This window comes from Neovison vison, chromosome 2 (assembly GCF_020171115.1).
Source record: "Neovison vison isolate M4711 chromosome 2, ASM_NN_V1, whole genome shotgun sequence".
In the NCBI taxonomy this organism is placed as follows: Eukaryota; Metazoa; Chordata; class Mammalia; order Carnivora; family Mustelidae; genus Neogale; species Neogale vison.
In genome coordinates, this window is record NC_058092.1 from 101,364,568 (window position 1) to 101,385,727 (window position 21,160).

At 35.6% G+C, this 21,160-nt stretch overlaps 1 protein-coding gene across 1 annotated transcript in view; it reads left to right on the top strand.

The window, feature by feature from the left end:
• Window positions 1-21,160, top strand: part of MAN1A2 (mannosidase alpha class 1A member 2) — a 187,683-nt gene that overhangs the window by 61,950 nt on the left and 104,573 nt on the right. The window contains exons 4-5 of the mRNA XM_044239005.1: window positions 4,729-4,847; window positions 10,758-10,838. Coding sequence (XP_044094940.1) covers window positions 4,729-4,847; window positions 10,758-10,838 — 200 coding nt within the window. The remainder of the gene's footprint in view (window positions 1-4,728; window positions 4,848-10,757; window positions 10,839-21,160) is intronic.

Below are 21,160 nucleotides of genomic sequence, written 5' to 3' on the forward strand. Positions count from 1 at the left end.
ACTTACCAGACTCAGCACTCAAAGAACAAATAATCCAATCAAGAAATGGTCAGAAGACTTCAAGAGACATTTCTCCAAAGAAGATATCCAAATCGCCAACAGACACATGAAAAAAGACTCAATATCACTTGGCATTAGAGAAATACAGGTCAAAAACCACAATGAGATACCGCCTCATGCCAGTCAGAATGGCTAAAATTAACAAGTCAAGAGATGGCAGATGTTGGTGAGGATGTGGAGAAAGGGGAACCCTGATACACTGTTGTTGTGAATGCAAGCTGGTGTAGCCACTCTGGAAAACAGTATGGTGGTTCCTCAAAAAGTTGAAAATAGAGCTACCCTATGACCTGGCCATCATACTACTGGGTATTTACCCCAAAGATACAAATGTAGTCATCTGAGGCACCTGCACCCCAGTGTTTATAGCAGCAGTGTCCACAATAGCCCAACTGTGGAAAGAGCCCAGATGTCCATCAACAGAATAGTACACAGCCATCAAAAAATGAAATCTTATCATTTGTAATGACATGAATGGAGCTAGAGGGTATTATGCTAGGTGAAATAAGTCAATCAGAGAAAGACAATTCTCCTATGATCTTCTGGAATTTAAGAAACAAAACAGGATCATAGAGGAAGAGAAGGAAAAATAAAAGAAGACAAGATCAGAGAGGGAGACAAACTGTAAGATACTCTTTCTTTTTAAAAGATACTATTTATTTATTTTACAGACAGAGCCACAGCGAGGGAGGGAACACAAGCAGGGGTTTCAGAGGTGCTCAGGTAATTCAGTGGCTAAAAAGATAGTTTGTCCAGTAAATTGTGCTGGATCAGGTGCATATTTGTATAGAAAATTAACAAAACTCGACTTTTCGTTGTACATAAAAATTAACTTGAAATGGATCATGGGTCTAAACCTGGGAGCAAATAATGTTTTAATGTTCCTACCAAAAAACATTTTGGTAGGAAGCTTTGGAGAAAATCTTTGTGACTTTGAGGTAAGAAAAGAGTTTTTAGGGCACCTGGGTGGCTCAGTCATTGGGCATCTGCCTCCGGCTCAGGTCATGATCCCAGGATCCTGGGATTGAGTTCTAAACTTCGGGCTCCCTGCTTGCTGGGAAGCCTGCTTCTCCCTCTCCCACTCTCCCTACTTGTGTTGCCTCTCTGCCTCTGCCCCTACTGTCTCTCTCTCTGTCAAATAAATAAATAAATAAATAAATAAATAAAAATCTTAAAAAAGTTTTTAGAATACAAAAAGCATAAACCTTTTATAAAAGGGGAAAAAATGGATAAATCGGACTTCATAAAAATTAACAATTACTGCTTTCCAAAAGATATTAAAGTGAAAAGTAGAGAATGTTTGTGGTATACACACATGAATATATTTAGAATATATGTGATTTATATACCGAAGATTTATGAATAGCCAATTAGCATGTCCATTGCCAGAGAAATTAAAATTCAACCCATAATGCGATATCATACATGCTTATTAGAATGTCTAAAATTAAAAATGGCAGCAATATTAAATGTTGACAAGGATGGTAGAGCAACCAGAACTTTCCTGCATTGTTGCTGGGTGTATAAAATGGTATACTCTGGAGAGCTGTTTGTCATTCTCTTGTAAGTTAAAAGTAACCTTACCATACAGCTCAGCAATTTCACTCTTAAATATTTCCATGATGCTCAAAAATGAGATCAGAGAGTAGTTTTATTTTTCTTACTGGGATTTTTACATCACTGCCATGCAGAATCTGTAAATTGAATTTACAATTTACAATTTAGATCTCTTCCTATGTTCTATAAAAAATTATGTAGGAGTTATTGTTCTTAAAATTAAAGTAGAATCTATTCTGTGGAACTTCCAGAGTCTACTTTTATGGTTGGTAGTTCTTTGAGAATTTCTCAATTTCTTCTGTTTTTTGGTCTTTTTTGTTATCTAGATTTTATGTTTCTATGTCAAAGTTTCTAAGTCAGAGTTTCTTTTCTATGTCAAAGTTTTCTTTCAAACTTAGAAAAGTTTGTTTTCTAAGTCAAAGTTCATTACATATAAAAATAAGTAATATTTTTATTTTATGTGATACTATATATAGTATTGAATATATGATATATATTCATAGAAAATCATCAGTTGCACTCATTTTTTCAAATTTATTGATATGGTATGACTAAAATGGGCTTTTTATAGTTTTCTTAGTTTCCTCTCCGTTGATGTAGTCATTTCTTATTTTGTGTTTTTGCATTTCCTGGGTACTTTTTAAACTTTGGTGAGTGGTAGATTAATTATGTAGTTCTTCTAATAGAACTGTCTCTTGAATTTATATTTTTGATAGTATCTTAAATTTGTAATTATTTTTTGCCTTTAAATTTTCTGATTCTTTGAACTTTTTGCTCAGGTTTATCATTCTTTTTTTCCCCCTTGGTAGAATGTTGTGAAATCAGTTATTTTCTTTTGTTCTCATTAAATAACATTTTTAAGTTATGAGTTTCTGAGAACTGCATTAGTTGAATACTGCATTCTCATAAAATTTTATTAATATTTTATAGATTCTTTAGTATTGTGTTTAACTTCTTTGACCCAAGGGCAGATTGACTGAGGATTTTTTTTATTTATTAGAGAGAGAGAGAGAGAGAGCATGAGCAGGGAGAGGGAGTGGTAGAAACAGACTCATGTGCTGAGAAGGGAACCCAATGTGGAGCTCAGTCCCAGGACCCTGGGATCATGACTTGAGCTGAAGGCACTCACTTAACCCACTGACCCACCCAGGTGTGTTGTCCCAAGGGTAGTTTTAGATCTTTTAACTTTTTCCATTTGAAATCTTGAGTTGTCTAGGTAAACAATCATAGGGATAGCCAGGAACATCAGTTTTGCTTTCCTCTTCTTTGGTCTGTTTGCCCATGGCATAAACCTTCTTGTGAAACTAATCGGAATTAGTACAGAGCAGGTGGGTCAGGCCTTTTTCCGTTACAGAGTTGTCTGCACCTTAGAGGAATATGCATTCCCAGGACTCCATAAATAACTAGAGAACTGAAGCATAACTACCTATAAAAATTGAAATAAGAACAGAAATAGGTACTCTTAAGGATTTAAAATAAGCATGATAAATATTTTGGATGGAATATATAAAAAGATACATATTTAAGTTATTATGGGAGCGAGAGGGATATATGGGTGATTAAAGGCTTGATAAAGTATTTATCATCTTAATAAAAAGCTGAGGAACAAAGAAAAGTAAAAGGAAAGTATGTCTTTAATAACCCAGAACAAATATTCTAGTTAATATCTAGGGAACTTAAGTGGGGAGAAGACCCAGGAGCTTATCAGAGTGTGATGGAGTGCTTGTCTTTGTAGTGGAAAGATAATACTTATTGATAAGTTGAAAAATTTATTAGAATCATGTGAAGAAGAAAATGTGATGTAAGTTAAAGACATTTTAAGAATGAATTTATATAGCTTTAAAGTGTCAGAAGAAAGCACTGTTTACTCAGTGGGAAAAGGGATGGAAGAGAAAAGAAAGAAAAGTAACTAAGCAGTGTCAAATGTGACTTGCTGATAAGGCAAAGCTGAGTTTAATGCTTTACTGTGGTACAGTAGATCACTACCTCACCAGAGCCTTAGTAGCCTGTCAGATAGAGAAGGACACAGTTGGGTTAAGATGGGCCTTTCAGTTGGGGGAGGGGTACTTGGTCATGGTTGGGTAAGGACCATAATATAACACTTTAGGACTGGTAAGCAGAGAATTTGGAGGTATTTAGTTCAGAGTTTTAATAGGTCTTTCAGGAAGTTCCTGGAATGAAAAGTAAAGTTAATTTACAACTTTTATCCTTCTGGGCCAGGATAACAGTAAACTCATGTTGATGAAGACAGTAATAAAGCCCTTTCAATATAGATGATAACAACTGTGGATAATTTTCATTCTCAGAAGGTGGAAATAATTGTGTTCCTGGGGCTGGGGACGACTCATCTGCTCCATGTTACTTACTCTTCTTCATGCTATTAGATTTGTTTTAGATTGTATTCAGGATTTTGTAATTCTTTTCATTAGTAAGATTGACCCGTTTTCTTGTCATGTGTTTAGAGTGTCTAGCTTTGCTATCAACTAGTTTTGTTGAATTAAATTTTTCCCTACCAAAATTGTTTCCTTTAACATCAGAATTCTCTTTCTTGAAGATGGGTGTAAATCTTATTATTTTGATTTTTTCTACTCATATTTTGTTTCATACTTACTTTCTTTTTCAGTATGGTTAACCTGCTTTTGATTGGTAAGGTTTTTATAGTTTGTTTTACTGTGATCATCTAGGCTTATTGCACTTTTACTATTATTTCTTAAGTATATTTTTTGCCCTTTTTATGTATTTATACCAGAATAGCACAGTTGTTCTACGACTTGGTTTGACATCTTGAACCACCCTCCCCATTTCTTGAATTAATTCCCCCTCCCTTTTTTTTGGACTTAGTTAAACAGATAGATATCTCATACTGTGATCAGGAAGAAAATGAAAGAATTACTATTTTAGTTTTCCTTTACCTTCCTTTTAGTTGTCAACATGTCATCTTTAGGAAAATATGTTGAACAGTGTTTATTATTGTTATTAAGGAAGAGTGAACCATGTTGGGGATTATTTTTGGTCCTTGTATTTCTACTTTGATTTTTTATATATTAAAAAGTTAAAACAGACCTTATATGAAGGGCGTGTTATTAATGAGTTTTCTTTCTACCCCAAATACAGGAAGTTCGCAAATGGGTGCTACCATAGTAGATGCTTTGGATACCCTTTATATCATGGGACTTCATGATGAGTTCCGAGATGGGCAAAAATGGATTGAAGACAACCTTGATTTCAGTGTGGTGAGTATACAATTGATGACTTCTTTGATTGATCTTGAAAAGACAGTGTCTAACTGTAGTAATTTTGAGCGTTACACTGCCAGTTTAAGGAAATCCTAAATTCCCTCTATTCTTTCGGAATTAGGATTGTCATTTTAACTTTTGCGTAAAATACATCCCTTTCTCACCATCTTCCTTTCACTCTTTTTTTTTTTTTTTTTTTTTGAGGCAGTGTGTTCAGTGTGTTAAGGCATACTTAAAGAAAAAAACACAGGGGGGTAGAAATACCAGGAAAACATGAACTAGTTTATAAATAATAAGTGTTTTATTATTTTTTAAAGATTCAGTTATCTGGTATAGCTTTGATGAACCTTCCCAACTAGGCCAGTGCCCCTTCTTCCAGCATTCTGGTGTAGTTGTTAAGTTGTGTGGCTAAAGTTTGAAGCCCAGCACAGCTACATTCTCACTGTGGGACTTGGGAAAGTTCTTTATTTTTTCTAAACCTGTCATAAAATTACTATCGCACTGCAGTATTGTAAGGATTATTTGACATAATGTGGTACACATTAAGTGCTTGTAAATGGTAAGAATTATTTTCATTATTACCAGTATTCACCCACAAGTTGTATGGGCTATTTTGTCATATTCATTATCATCTCTGATGATATCTGTGCTTGCTGTTCTTTCTTACTGTGGTCAGAAGTCGCTCTTTCCTTGTGTGTTTTTCTCTTTGGCAGACTGCATCACTCACGTTGTGATTTAAATCCATAATTATTTCTTCTCTCATGCTTTCCTGATGCTACCCACATGAAAATGGATTATTTATATTATTCTAGCGTTTTGGACATATATCATTTAGAATAATTTTTATTATCAGTTAGATTTAGGTTTTTCTGTGAGTGGCAGAAAATCTAATATAAAATAGCTTAAACAAGATACATGTTTATTTCCCTTTCGTGTAAACTAAGTGCAGAGATGAGCAGTTTAGGATTGGCTTGGGTAGCTCCTTGTTCCTCAAGGGTCTGGGATCCTTCGTCTTGTTGCTCTGCCAACTTCAGTGTATAGCTCCAGCCTCACGGTCCAAGATGGTTCCTTAATATAAGGCGGATAAACCTTCCAGTTTCAGAAAAGGGAAAGATACATGACTCTCCTATATTACTTTACAGGTATCGGTTACCCCAGTTTTGCTTGTGTACTGTTGAGTGGCTCAGAGTCATACAGCTCAGCCTTAGTGTAAAGGATGGCTGAGAAATAGTTGTTTTCTCCCCCACCCCCCCCGCCTTTGGCTATGTGGTCCTTATAGGATGTGCTTTGATTTTAAGAAATCCCTACTCTTATTGAAGATACAGTCCTATATTTCATTCTGAGTGTTTTAAAGCTTGGCTTTTGCATTTAGGACTTTAATCCATGTGAAATTGATTTAGGGTGAGATAGACAAGTATTAGTTGATCCTAGCCGTTTATTTCCCTGCTATTTGTACACGCCACATTAGTCATTTGCGCTCATTCTTTTCTGTTCACTTTTTTCCTTCATGCTTACATCAATACTAAATTGTCTTAACTACAATATTTTTATAGGAAGCTTGATATCCAATTTTGTTCTACTAGGAAATTATCTTAGCAGTTCACAACTCTTTGTTCCTGTAAGCTCTGGAGTACTGTTGACATTTTGATGAGGATCGCGTTCAATTTACAGATTAATTTGCAGAGAATTGGCGTCTGTAGAGTCTCAAATACTCCTGTCCATTAACATGTCAGCTTTATTAGGCCTAATAATCCATCCGCTGATATATCATTGTATCAGTTCACTCAATCAGGAACCAGAACTGTACGTGCCATTTATTTTAATTAGAGGATTTAATGTTTAGAATTGTTAACCAAATAACAGGGAACTGAAAAGGCAGAAAGAGAACATTGTGGTATTACAAGAGGGAGTAACTATAGTAAATATCTACCTCCCTGGGACTGTCAGAACAGTGGGAAGAAGTGGGGATTACAAAAATTTAGTAATTTGGAACTCTGCTGCTAGTATGTAGGAGCTCTTAAAAGGGCTTTTTTAGAGCTGGGACTCAGACCTCTGAGGAGAGGGTCCCTAGCTGGTGGGCCACAGTGAGGCTGATTTGGAGAATGTGTGTGTGTGGCAGGGGAATTGTAATGTGGAACCAACTGCCACTGCCAGGGCAAAGAACCATGCCTGGTTTGACACTGTCAGAAACCAGAAGTAAATTGGAAGGAATAAGTCCTTTCTCCTTCCTCCAGCCTTGTATTATCTTTGTAAAACCTCCTGTTGGCATGGCCCATAAGGGAGCCAGCTGGCTAATGAGACACACATTTGTAGAGTCCAGTTCCAGTTTACCAAGTAGACTATAGAAGGATAGATTTGAAAATCTGAGGAAAAAAGAGCTTAATAATCAGGACAATCATTTACCATCCCTTTACTTTTAGCCTTTCTGTGTCATATATTTTAGCTGTATATTTTGCATATAATATATTTCTGGATTTTGTTATTGTTATCCAGTTTTGGAGTCTTTTAACTGTCAAGTTTGGAATGTTTACATTTGTTGTGGTAACATATATTTGGAGCTGGGCCTTCCATCTTTGTTTTTCAACCTATGTTATTACAGTACTTTCATTGTTTTTATTTTCTGCTTCCTTTGTTTTATTTTTTTTATTTTTTATTTTTTTTAAAGATTTTATTTATTTATTTGACAGAGAGATCACAAGTAGGCAGAGAGGCAGGCAGAGAGAGAGAGGAGGAAGCAGGCTCCCCACTGAGCAGAGAGCCCGATGCGGGGCTCGATCCCAGGACTCTGAGATCATGACCTGAGCTGAAGGCAGAGGCTTTAACTCACTGAGCCACCCAGGTGCCCCTCTGCTTCCTTTATTTAGATGAAGTTATTTTGTGTCTTGTTTGCCCTCTTTTACATTGACTTTTATACTTGTCATTTTCATTCATTCTGGGGTTATCCTTAAAATTTTATATTTATACTGTTTAAGTTTAAAATTAATCAGTTTCTGAAGAACATAAGTCTCTTAGAATGCTTTAGTTTAGCTCATCTCCCTCTTGTCTTATGTGTAATTGTTGTCTAGCTGGTTCCACCTTGTATTTGAAACTTCCAGATTAATGAATGAATGGATGACTGAATGAAGGAATAAATAAGTAAATTTATTGAATGCCTCCTCTGGGAAAGGCACTGTTCTGGCTTTTGTGGATACAGTAATGAGCAAAACAGTCTTATTTCTCCTTGAGTTTTTACTCTAATTTTGGGAGGAAAACAGTAAATAAATCTTCAACTCATATATAGTTTAGGTGGTGATGAATGCTGTGGAGAACTGTAAAGAAGAGCAGGTAGGATTGGAGCAAGTGGTTGCCATTTTACATGGGGTGGCTAGTGAAGGACTCTCTGCTACGGTGACGTCTCTGAGAAGAGACCCAGTGGAAGCCATGTGGATATAAGGCTCTCTCATACTGGATATTATAGTTGAGTATAGGATTGGAGGTTGGTTATTTTCTCTTAAGCTTTGAAAGGTACAGTTCCACTGTCTTCCTTTTCCTGTTAGACTATTGGGTATCATGCTGTCAGTCTAATTTTTCACAAGTAATCTATCTTGTTTTCCCCTTGTTTTAATCTATCCCCCACCCCCCATCAGTTTTGGAAGATTCACCATCACTATTCCTTTGAATAATGCCTGTCTTCTGTTTTGTCCCTTCTCTCCCTCTAGAACTCTTATATTACCTCTCTTGTGAGGGACGTTCTGAATTTTACAAATAAAGAATTATGTGTAATTAAATGGTGGTAAGTGTTAATTGGGGAAATAATGCAGGTTAAGAGAGATTAGTGATGAGGACTGACTTCATTATTTTGTATGGTGTGTTTGGAAAAGCTTCCTATTCAGAGATCTGTAGGTTAAGGGTAAGACTGACATTCAGGAATGAGTTCAGTAATTCTAGAACAGCAAGTAGACCCATTTGGTGATAATAAAGTAAGTTGAGAGGACTCCTCTTGGTAGGAGATGATGTCAGGTAGTGGGGAATCTGATTACGTTGGATCTTACAGTTATTTTGTTCTGAGTGTAACCAGAAATCATTGTAAAAGTTTACACACAACAGTAACCTAACCTGACTTAAAATGTAAGAGGTTCACTCTGCCTACAGGGTGCTGCATAAATGGAGTGTAAGGAGGAGAGTAAGGCTGAAATCAGGGACACTGATTAGAGGGTTATTTAGGTGAGTGATAGAGGCCTGCTCTCTCTCCCTCTTCCGTGGCCTCTCTGTATTTAGTGAATGTCTGTTCTGTGCCCTGCAATATACTATATGTTGGGAATATATGAAGTGATATAAAGCATTTTGCTGTCGTGGATGGGGTGAGATGATAGATGTGTTACTAAAAAATTCCGGGAAGTAATCAGAGAGGGAGGTAAACCATGAAAAACTCTTTTAACTATAGGAAACAAACAGAGTTGCTGGAGGGGAGGCAGGTAGGGTGATGGGGTAACTGGGTGATGGGCAGAAGAAGGGCATGTGATGTGATGAGCACTGGGTGTTATACATAGCTGATAAAGTATTGAGCACTATCTGAAACTAGTGATGTACTATATGTTGGCTGGTTGAATTTAAATAAAAAAATTCCATTGTGAAAATTCTATATCAGATACACACTTTTGGGTTAGCAAATTATGTGTTCTGCCTGTGAATGTTAGAAAGACTTCTGGATAATATATATTTCCTTTTAAATTTTGTTAAAAAATTAGTTATGAGTGTTACCTTTATACTAGTCAGTTGTATATATCTTGTGGATTCTTTTGGTCATGTTCTTTGCCACTTCTACTTTTCTTTCCATGTATTAGAATTTTTCTCAGCATTATCTGTATCTTTATCTAAATACAAGCATATAAACTTTATATGCTAAGGTTATTAGTACTGCTATATTTGTGCCAAATTTCCCTTTTTTTTTTGTTTGCCTTTTAATTTTGTTCATTATTGTTTTTCCTTATAGGTATACTCATTTTGGGGAAATTCAAGTCTTTCATCATTTGTTGTCAGTATACTTGATTTAATGATTATAAAGTACCTGTTTTGTCAAGGAAATTTATATATGTTGTCTACATTTTCTTCTACTTTTTTATAGTAATTTTCTCTGCATTTCTTTCTTTTTTTTTTTTTTTAAAGATTTTATTTATTCATTTGACAGAGATCACAAGTAGGCAGAGAGGCAGGCAAAGAGAGAGAAGGGGAAGCAGGCTCCCTGCTGAGCAGAGAGCCCGATGTGGGGCTCGATCCCAGGACCCTGAGATCATGACCTGAGCCGAAGGCAGTGGCTTAACCCACTGAGCCACCCAGGCGCATTTATTTCTAAATTATTTGGACTTCATTTTGAGAGAAAGAGCTATCTGAAATGAGTATCCAAATTTATTTCTAACCTAAGAGTCCATTTTCTCAACATTATTAATTGAGTAATCTATCATCCTATCATTTTTGATCCCTCTTTAACATTTATTAAATTTTTATATACACGAGGAAAAATTTTTTAGATTCATGAGAAATATAAGTAAAAATGGGACGGTATGCTATAGTAACTAGAACAGAAGAAAAAGGACCCAACAGAGACACTTGCTGTTCCAGAATTCAAGAAGTGGAGGGTTTCATAAAGAGAAAATAGTCAAGAGCATCAAATATATTGACAATTTCACAATGATAGGTAATATACATAAAAATGATTTTAGTTAGTAGGAAACTGTGGTGGCATAATAGGAGTTTCAGTAACATTAATAAATGGTGAATGAGATTGCAATTGTATGAGAAATGAAGGTGTGGAAAATGGAGAAAAACATTCTCTGCAGGGTGTTTGTGAGAAATGTGGGAAGTATTGAAAATATTTGGAAAATTCGGAAGTTTTATGTATATGTGAATATTTTCAACATGTCTTCACAGAATTCAGAGGTGTCTGTGTTTGAAGTCAACATTCGATTTATTGGAGGCCTGCTTGCCGCTTATTACCTTTCAGGAGAAGAGGTGAGCCACTCAAGTGAAACACTTTGTTTGGGGGGGAAGGGGCTCTGAATGGACTTTAATAAAATGAAAGATTTCCTTAACAGCATATTGTTTTTCTTAATTTTTTAATAATTGAACTCTTATAAAGATTTGCTGAGAGAACTGGATGCTTCAGGTAGAACTGTCCTTGGGAATAATGATTTTTCCATTTTGAGAATTTTAATAAAACATAAATTCATCACAGATTCTATCTGTGTATACACCACTTCTCCTTTGCGGGAGCTGTCCTCCAGGATTTGGCCGCTGCAATTAATTACACAGTTGAAACAAGGTGGGGGGGCAATTAATAAAATCAGAATTAGGAATGAATCAGGAAGAATTAATATGGATCCTCCTAAGACCAAAAATTAATTATGAAAACTGCCTGTTTGGAAATCAGATGAGATTTTTTGCTATAAATTAAAAAAACAAAAAGAACACAGCAACAACTCTGAATTCTCCTTTCTGGAAGTCTTAGTGTATGTAATACAATTGATTGATTTGAGACTTGCTGTGATGGGGAAGTGGGTTTGGGAAATCCCTTTTTACTGCTTAGGTGGGTTTAAAGGATGGATTTGGAGAGTGGGAGAAAGAGAAACTAAAGGAAGAGGCTATAAGTAATTTCTGTTTGTTTCCTGAGGAATTTCTATATTTGACTGGTTTGTTGGTCTAAATGATTGTAAGAGCTCTTTGTAAATTTACGAAACTAATCTTTTGTTTTATGTGTTGTAAAGATGGATTTCTTTGTTGTTAGTATTTAGGAAATGTTTGCCTAATCAAGGTCACAAAAATGTTCTTTTATGTTTTCTTCTAAAATATTAAGGTTTACTTTTACTTTAAGTCTGTAATTCATTTTGAGTTGTATTCTGTATATGCTGTGAGGTATAGGGTAAGCTTGTTCTCTTTCCTTCTGGATATTAAAAAATTCTAACATTTGTTGAAAAGCCTCTCCTTTTCTCTGTTTAATTGACTGCACTTTTGTTGAAATCACTTGACCATATATGTGTTAGTCGACCTCTAACCTTGCTGTTTATGTCTGTCCTTTTGCCACACTGTGTGAGTGAACTATACTCTGTAAACAGAGTGAACTACACGCTCTGTTCATTATTGTGGCTTTATGGAAAGTCTTGAAATCAGGTTGTACAAGTCTTCTAACTTTGTTCCTTTTCAAAATTGTCTTGGCTATTCCATTTACTTTATTTTCTATTTTAGAATCAGTTTGTTGATCTCTAACAGAATATTCTACTGGGATTTTTATTGGGATTACCTTGGATCCATAGATGACTTTAGAGAAAATTGGTTTCTTAACAAATATGGACCCTTCCAAACCATGAACATGACATACCTACCCATTTACTTAGTTCTTTAATTTTCTCTCTTGGTGTTTCTAGTTTTAGCATATAGATATTTTACATATTTTGGTAGATTTATGCATATTTCATACTTTCTGGTCCTATTATAAGTTGTATTTTTTATTTCAATTTCTAATTGTTTATTGCTGGTATATATAAATACAGTTGATTTAAAAGAAAGTTTAAGTAAGACTTAAATTTTCAGCTGGCTTAGTACATCTTGTTTATCACTGAATAACTTCCTGATGCTATCATTTTAAAAAATATTATAAAATGTACATAACAAAGTTTTTCATTTACCATTACATTTCAGTGATATTAAGAGCAGCGTTCACATTATGCAATATACGGTTGATTTTTATATTGACCTGTACTCTGAGATTTTTCTAAATTCACTAATTCTAGTTGCTTTTATTTTTTAAAATTTTATTTATTTATTTGACACAGAGAGAGAAATCACAAGTAGGCACAGAGCCAGGCAGAGAGAGAGGGGGAACAGGCTCCCTGCTGAGGAGAGACTGATGCGAGGCTCGATCCCAGGACCCTGAGATCATGACCTGGGCCTAAGGCAGAGGCTTAACCCACTAGCCACCCAGGCGCCCCTCTAGTTGCTTTTAAATAGGTTTTAATAGATTCTTTGAGATTTTCTTTTGTAAATGATCATGTCATCAGTGAATAGTTTCATTTCTCTGTATGGAGAACAATTTTATTTATGTAGGTTTTTTGTTTTGTTTTTTTTTTTCGGTTAAAGGTTTTATTTGTTTGATAGAGAGGGACCGAGAGAGAGGGGAATACAAGCAGAGGGAGTGGGAGAGGGAGAAGCAGGATTCTCACTGAGCAGGGAGGCCCGATGCGGCTGGATCCCAGGAGTCTGGGATCATGACCTGAGCTGAAGGCAGATGCTTAACGAATGAGCCACCTTCTATGCCCCCTATGTGTAGTTATTTTATTACTTTGTCTTGCCTTACATCCTTATATGTTTCCTGATCTTATAGGAAAACATTTAGTCTTTCACTGTTACATGTAAGTGTTAGTCATAGGCTTTTTTGTTCTTTTTTTTTTTTTTCCTTTTAGACAGAACATGCCTGCACATGTGTGCACAGGATAGGTAGGAGTTGGGTGGTGAGGGAAAGGGAGAGAGAATCTTAAGGAGGCTCTATGCCAGCATGAGGCTGATGCAGGACTCAGTCTCATCACCCTAAGATCATGACCTGAGCTGAAATCAAGAGTCTGAAGCTAACCCACTGACCCACCGGGCTCCCTGTTAAGCCATAGGTTTTTTGTAGATGCCCTTTATCCTCTTGAAGAAGTCCCTTTCCATTCCTAGTTTGCTGAGATTTTTTTTATTTATTGTGGATGGATGTTGAATGTTGTCAGATGTTTTTGTTGTATTTAATAAGATTATATATGATGTTTTTTCTTTCTCTGTTGATTTGCAGATTATATTGGTTGATTTTTGAATGTCAAACCAACCTTGCATTTTCAGGAAGAAACCTGACTCCCACTTAATCATGGGGTATTATCCTTTTTATATTGCTGCTAGGATTGATTTGATAATACATTGTTGAGATTTTTTTTGCATTTATATTCATGTGGCATATAGGTCTATATGTAGTTTTTTTTTTTTTTTTTTTTTTTGGTAAAGATTGTATTTATTTATTTGATAGAGAGAGAGAAAGATCACAAGTAGGCAGAGAGGCAGGCATAGAGAGAGGAAGGGAAGCAGGCTCCCTGCTGAGCAGAGAGCCCAATGTGGGGCTGGATCCCAGGACCCTGGGATCATGACCTTAGCTGAAGGCAGAGGCTTTAACCCACTGAGCCACCCAGGTGCCCCAGGTCTATATGTAGTTTTAATATCTTCACCTGTGTTTTATAAGAGTAATGCTGACTTCATGAGTTGGAAGTGTTTCTTCTTCTTCTTTTTTTTTTTTTTTTCCTTTTACTAGAGAAGTTTTTGTATAATTGGTATTATTTCTTCTTTAATTGTTTGGTAGAATACCCTTCGAGGTCATGTGGTTGTGGAGCTTTTTGTTTCTGTTTTTTCAACTGAGTTTTAAAGCTGTTTAATTTCTTTGGTAGATATAGTACTTTTCAGTTTATGTTTTCTTGAGTGGATTTTGTAGTTTTTGTAGCTTGTGTATTTCTAGGGATTTGCCTGTTTTTTTCTAGGTTGTGTAAACTGTTGGCATAAAGGTTTTGTAATATTCCCTTATTGTTTTCATACATGTAGGATCGTTTGTAATGTGCCCTATTTCATTTTCTCTTTTTGTCAGTCTGGATATAGGTATATTGGTATTTTTTTTTTCCAGATAATTTGTTTTTGGTTTTATTGATTTCTTTCTATTTTTGTGCATTCAGTTTCATTTCTCCTTTTATACTTATTTACTTCCTTCCGTTTGTTTCTTTTTTTCTATTCTAGTTTCTTAGGTTTGGAGCTTAGATCATCAGTATGACACCTTTTAAAAAAGAATAGTGTTAGAAAGTTGCTTCTTGGCTCTTCTTTTGCTACATCCTATGAATTTTGGTATATTTTCATTTTCCTTTAGTTCAAAATATTTTTTTATTTTTTTTCTTTCTCTTTGATTCCTGAGTTATTTTGAAGTATATGTATTATATATATATATTTTTAAGTAGCCTTCACACCCAGTATGGGACTTGAACTCACAATCCTGAGATTAAGACCTGAGATGAAATCAGGAGTTGGATGTTTAACCAACTTGAGCCACCCAGGTATCCCAGAAATACATTTTTAAATTTTCAAATATTTCACAGATTTTTCTGTTATTTTTAGTTTTAAGTTTTTGGTAGGCAGTGATTAGAGAACAGTTCTACTGAACTATTGAGGTTTGTTTTATGATCTATTTTAAAAAGAATGTGTGCTTGAAAAGAGTGTGTATTCTGCTGTGGTTTTGTTAAAATATCAATTAAGTCAAAGTAGATAATAGTGTTTGCTCAGATCTTCTGTAATTTTACTAATTTTGTGTCTATTTGGTCTGTCAAATACTAGGTGAGGAGTCTGTATGTATTTTGGAGGCCTATTCTTAGATATGTGTACACTTAGGATTGTTAGGTCTTCTTGGCTGATCCTTTTATTGTTTTACAGTTTTTCTCTATCCTTGGTCACATTCTCTGTTCTTCTTCTTCTTCTTTTTATTTATTTTTTTTAATGAGTTTTTCTTTTAAATTTGAGAGAGAGAGAGACGGAGACAGAGTAAGCATGCATGCCTGCACAAGCGCACAAGAGGGGAGCGGCAGAGGGGGTGGGAGAAGCTGACTCCCCTCCCTGCTGAGCAGAGAGCTGGACACAGGGCTCAATCCCATGACCCTGAGATCATGACCTGAGCCAAAGGCAGATGCTTAACTGAAGTCAGACACTTAACCAACTGAGCCACCCAGGTGCCCTCACATTCTCTGTTCTTAAATCTAGTTTGTGTGATACTGCCATAATCACTCTGGCTTTCTTTTATGTAGTGTTTGCCTGGTTTATCTTTTAACCTATATGTTTTCATATTTAAAGTTGGATTTCCTGAAGAAAGCTTGATAATCTTTTTAATTTGTGTGTTTAGACCCTTTACATTCAGTAAAGCTACTGATAGAGTTGCTTTAAATCTATCTCTACTGATAGAGTTGCATTAAATCTGCCACATTGTCAGCTGTTTTCTATTTGTCCCATCTGTTCCTCATTCCTCTTTTTTTCCTGCCTAATTTTATATTATTTTTGTGATTGTTTTATCTCCATGACAGACTTATTATTTATTCTCAATATTTTTTTTTCCAGTGGTTGCTCTTTTTGTTTACTGTGTATCTTAATTCATCCTGGTTCTACCATGAGTCAGTATTATGCTGCTTTGCTTGTACTGTGAAAACTTTACAACTGTATATTCTTAATTCTTATCAGTCTTCTTTTGTGCTGTTTTTTGTTACTGTACATTTCTTACATTACAGGTCCATAGGGCATTGCTATTAGCTATTTTTGCTTTAGGTGGTCAGTTATTATTTAGAGCTATTCAAAATAAGAAAAAATACGCCTTTTTATCTTTCAGTCATTTTTGTTGGTCTTCATTTTTCTGTTGATTTAAGCCTCTGTCTGGTATGTATTCCTTTTGTGTGAAGAGCTCCCTTTAACTTTTTCTATACTGCAGGTCTCTTGGTTGTAGATTCTCTAAGTTCTGTTGGTCTGAAACTTCCTTCTTCAGTTTTGAAAGATAATTTCTTTGTATTTTTCCTTTTAATACTCTATTTTAATTTTTTAAAACATTATTTATTTGTCAGTTAGAGAGAGCGAGCGAGCGAGCACATAAGCAGGCAGAGTGGCAGGCAGAGGCAGAGAGAGAAGCAGGCTCCTTGCGAGGCAAGGAGCCGTCATGTGGGACTCGATCCCAGGACCCTGGGATCATGGCCTGAGTCAAAGGCAGCGGATTAACCGACTGAACCACCCAGACATCCCCCTTTTAACACTTTAAAGAGGTTACTGCATTAGCTTAAGGTTTGCATAGTTTGAGAAGTGTGCATTAATTCTTCGTTCCTCTATATGTAATGTGTCTTTCCCCGCTCCTTTGGCTGTCTTTAAGATAATTGGTTCATATTTTATTTCATGTGAGGAATCTCAGTGGTTTTGCTTTTTTGTGTTTGGAGGGGCAAGTAGGACTTAATTATCTTGCGTGAGGTTCTCTGAGCTTCTTAGGTGTATGGTTTGGTAGCTTTATATTTGAAAAGTTGTTACTATCTTTTAACATATTTTTTCTGCCTTTTCTTCTGGAATTCCAATCTCACATACATCAGATTGTTGGAAATTGTCTCTTAGCTCTTAAATTCACTATTCTTTTTTATACCACCCACACTTTTTATTCCTGGTGTTTCAATTTGGATAATTTTTATAGACCTGTCTTTGAGTTCACTGATTTATTTTTTTTGTTAGTTCCATTGAATCTACTTTTAATTAAGCCAGTTGAAGACTTTTTCTCTCTCAGTTTCTTTGATTTCTGAAAAATTATTTCTAGTATTCATTTGACTTTTTTTTTTAAACATTTTTTTTTTAAAAAAGATTTTATTTATTTATTTGACAGAAAGAGACCACAGTAAACAGAGAGGCAGGCAGAGAGAGAGAGAGGGAAGCAGGTTCCGTGCTGAGCAGAGAGCCCGATGCGGGACTCGATCCCAGGACCCTGAGATCATGACCTGAGCTGAAGGCAGCGGCTTAACCCACTGAGCCACCCAGGCTCCCCTTCATTTGACTTTTAATAATTCCTATTTCTTTGCTACAATTTTTCATTGTCTTCATGTTTTCCACTTTATCCACTAATGAGGTCTTTTACCATGTTAATCAAAATCATTTTAAATTCTCAGATTGTTTTAATCTCACCGAGCTTGGTTTGCCACTTGCTTTTTCTCTAGAAAGTGGTTTTTTGTTTTTGTTTTTTTCTTTTTGCTTAGGTATTTCATAATTTTTGACTGAATGCCAAATATCAAGTATAGGACAGTAAAGACTGAGGTTGATACTGCTTATGCCTGTGCTGTTAGTGTTGGTGGTTCAGTCAGTTTAGTCTGGAGTTGAACCAGGTTTGGTTTTTTACTATTGAGATTACCCGCAATGTACCACTAGTTTCAAATTCCTCTAACATCACCTTGTAATTAGAGTGCACCTGGCAGGCAAGGTTTTGTTGACATTCTGTCTCTTCCCTCCACTTCAGGCATTTCCTGTGTTCCTGTTCCTCAGGAAGGGTCTTTTCCCACTTTGCCTCCCCCCAGGCATGGACTGTTGTTACTCCATGCTTCTTAACCTTTATGTCCATACTCTTTTCTAATTTATCTCTAAATATCAGCAGCCATGAGTTCACACTAATAGCTCTGAGTTCAGCCCAACACCATAAGGTTTATTCTGGCTTTCTGCCTTTTCATATTTCTCTTTTGTGGCAGTGTGAAATCTGCTCACTACTATTCCTTCTACTCTATGAAACCACTTTCCTGCCCTCACCAGGGTGCAGCCTTGGTCAGTGCATCTTCCTCACATGGACCTCTCTGGGGTTTTAGTCCCCTTTGTCCGGCTGGCTTCACCTTCCTCGTGTTGGTCTTAGGCCCTCTCCAGACAGTCTTATGCCCTCTCTACGCATACTCTCTGGGCACAGACCCCTGACTTTCGGAGCTTCTGGATTGAAATATTAAATAGTGAAAGGAGGAAGGAAATAGAACTATTTTGATGTCTTCAGTTTCAGATTTATTTCTAGATTAGACATTACAAGTTGTCCTTGAGAAAGGAAAGCATTCTTTTTTTCCTACTTTCATGCCTGTCTGGCTATGTTGAGGAAGTACTAAATTTTTTGGGTGTAGTTGACAAACTTGATTAGTTTTCATACCAAAAGGCACATGATTCAGTTAATTATGAACAGCTTATGAAAGAGATGTGTGGCCTTGGCTGTTTCACATTAGACTCCCTATCTGAAGTTGGAAACAAAATGTTGAAATTTTGGTTTTTTGAAATTTTGAAATTACTGTCTTAGGAAAACATTAAAATGCTGAAAAAGTATATAATGTCACCAGTATTTCCATTTTTGCTGTTCTTATGCATCATACTTCAAGAATAAACATTTTGAAGTGGAGGGAAGCACATATGTCTCCTTTTCATAATGGTATTTGGCAAGCTATATATCTCTAAGTTTCTCTCACTTGAGAGTTGTAAGGATCAAGTTATGTAAAAGTGGCTAACACAGTACCTGACTCAACAGATACTACTTTACCTTTCTTCCTCTCTTGACTTTTTCCAATATGGTAAATACTCAGTGTTTCAAATGGGTGAATCCTTTATTTATTTATTTTCAAATTTAAATTCAATTAATTAACATATAATATATTACTTGTTTCAGGGGTACAGATGTGATTCCTCAGTCTCACATAAAACCCAATGCTCATTACAAGGCATACCTTCCCCGATGTCCATCACCCAGTACCCCATTCCTTCATCCTCTTCCCTCCAGCAACCCTCAGTTTGTTTCCTCTGATTAAGAATCTCTTATGGTTTGTCTCCCTCTCTGGTTTCATCATTTCATTTTCCTTTAACTTATTTAAAAATAGACATCATAAATTAATTTCTTAGAATTTAGTCTACTCAGGTAAGAAGTATAAAGAGAACATCTTTTACTTTTCTTTCTCATACAGTAGAATTTTGCTGACCTTTTTTACTTTTCTTTTTTATCATTTTATGTTGAAATATGTGATCCATATCTATTCTGGGAAGCCAATAATAAATCTCAGATCTGCTAAAAATAAATTAAACATGGAAAAATAATTTGAATATGACATTATTATAATAGAGGATATACAATAAATTTCTACATCTCAGCATAAGCCAGGAAATTAACTCTAATTTATAACTTGGCAGATTGCCTTTTTTATATTAAGGTAGTATGTAGATAGAATAAAGAACATTTTACATGCATTCTGTTTTCTGGTACAGGAAACCAGATGAGGGTTACATGCCATCCTAACAAAATGTTCCTCTCGCCTGTTGATTTATTAATATAATAAATGTGAAACTTTATCATTTTATTTGCTCAGAACAAGGCTATTTATATTAAATATTTACAAGTTAAAAATATCCTGATGATTTATTATGTTTACTTGATGTTAATCTCTAATATATGACATTTCTGTTACAGGATTGTCTAGTTTTTTAAATGGTTATCAAAGTGATAACCCTTCCTTAGTAAGATAATAACATAATTTGTGTGGATAACTGCATCTGAAATCTGTCAGATAAAATAGAGAAATGGTTATGTGGCATTTAATACATCTTTTACAGATAATAAAAAAAAGTAAAAGCAACAACAACAAAATCTTTCTTTACTAAACATAAATGTACTCTGTTGCTTGTAGTGTAAGATTGTTTCTGAATAAGTTCAGGTATATTTTCTAAGACAAATAGAATAGTCTTTTAGACCCAGATATTTCCTGGTTTAAATATCAGTTATTAATGCCCTTACTGCACTAATTTTCAGTTTATTTTTGGAAAACCTGATACTGCTCCAAAAATTGTGCTGTTTCCATTGACGGTTCGACCTCTTCATTCTCTAGAGGTGTGCTGGTAATTGGGCAGAAGAAGCTTTACTGCTTTACTGACTTCAGATAACATTTTTATTTATACACACACACACACCAATTTATATACATATTTGTTTATGATTTTATTAATTTGACAGAGAGACACAGCGTGAGAGGGAACACAAGCACAGGAAGTGGGCAGGGGAGATGCAGTCTCCCTGCTAAGCAGGGAGCCTGAAGGTGGGACTCTATCCCAGGACCCCAGAATCCTGACCTGAGCTGCAGGCAGACACTTAATGACTGAGCCACCCAGGTACCCCTCAGATAACATTTTTAAATGCACTCCAACATTTTCCTATTAAATGTGTGAGTTCATCGCTACATCTGTACACATTCTTACATGTTTAAAGTTATAACCAGTACCAGTCATAGTTGTTGTTTATAGTTATGATTGTTGGTTTTTCAGATCAGAAGACAGAGTTTGGAGCTAACACAGAAGCTAGAAATTAGAAGTGAAATCCAGTATAGGAGGGATCCACAGAGGAGAAGCTCAAAATTCTGCATACATGAAACTGTATTTAGACCACATTGTTTTATTTCCTGCATGTTTATAGACCTCTACCATAATTTTCTGCCTAAAATAGACCCTTCCACATTCTCTGTCTGATTAAGAACTTCAAGCCCCAGCTCAAAGGTTATTTTAAGCAACTCTGCTTAGGCTAATTTACATACAATAAAGTGCATTCACTTTAAATAGGATATAATTAAATGTGTAGTTTAAATTTTAACAAATGTGTGATAAGCTGTTGGAGGGGATACAAATGAGACAACCTTTTGGAAAATAATTTGGTGGTGTCAAGAAAACATTTAATATGTAAAATTCTCTTTGACCCGGTAACCTGCCTCTAGGGATGTATT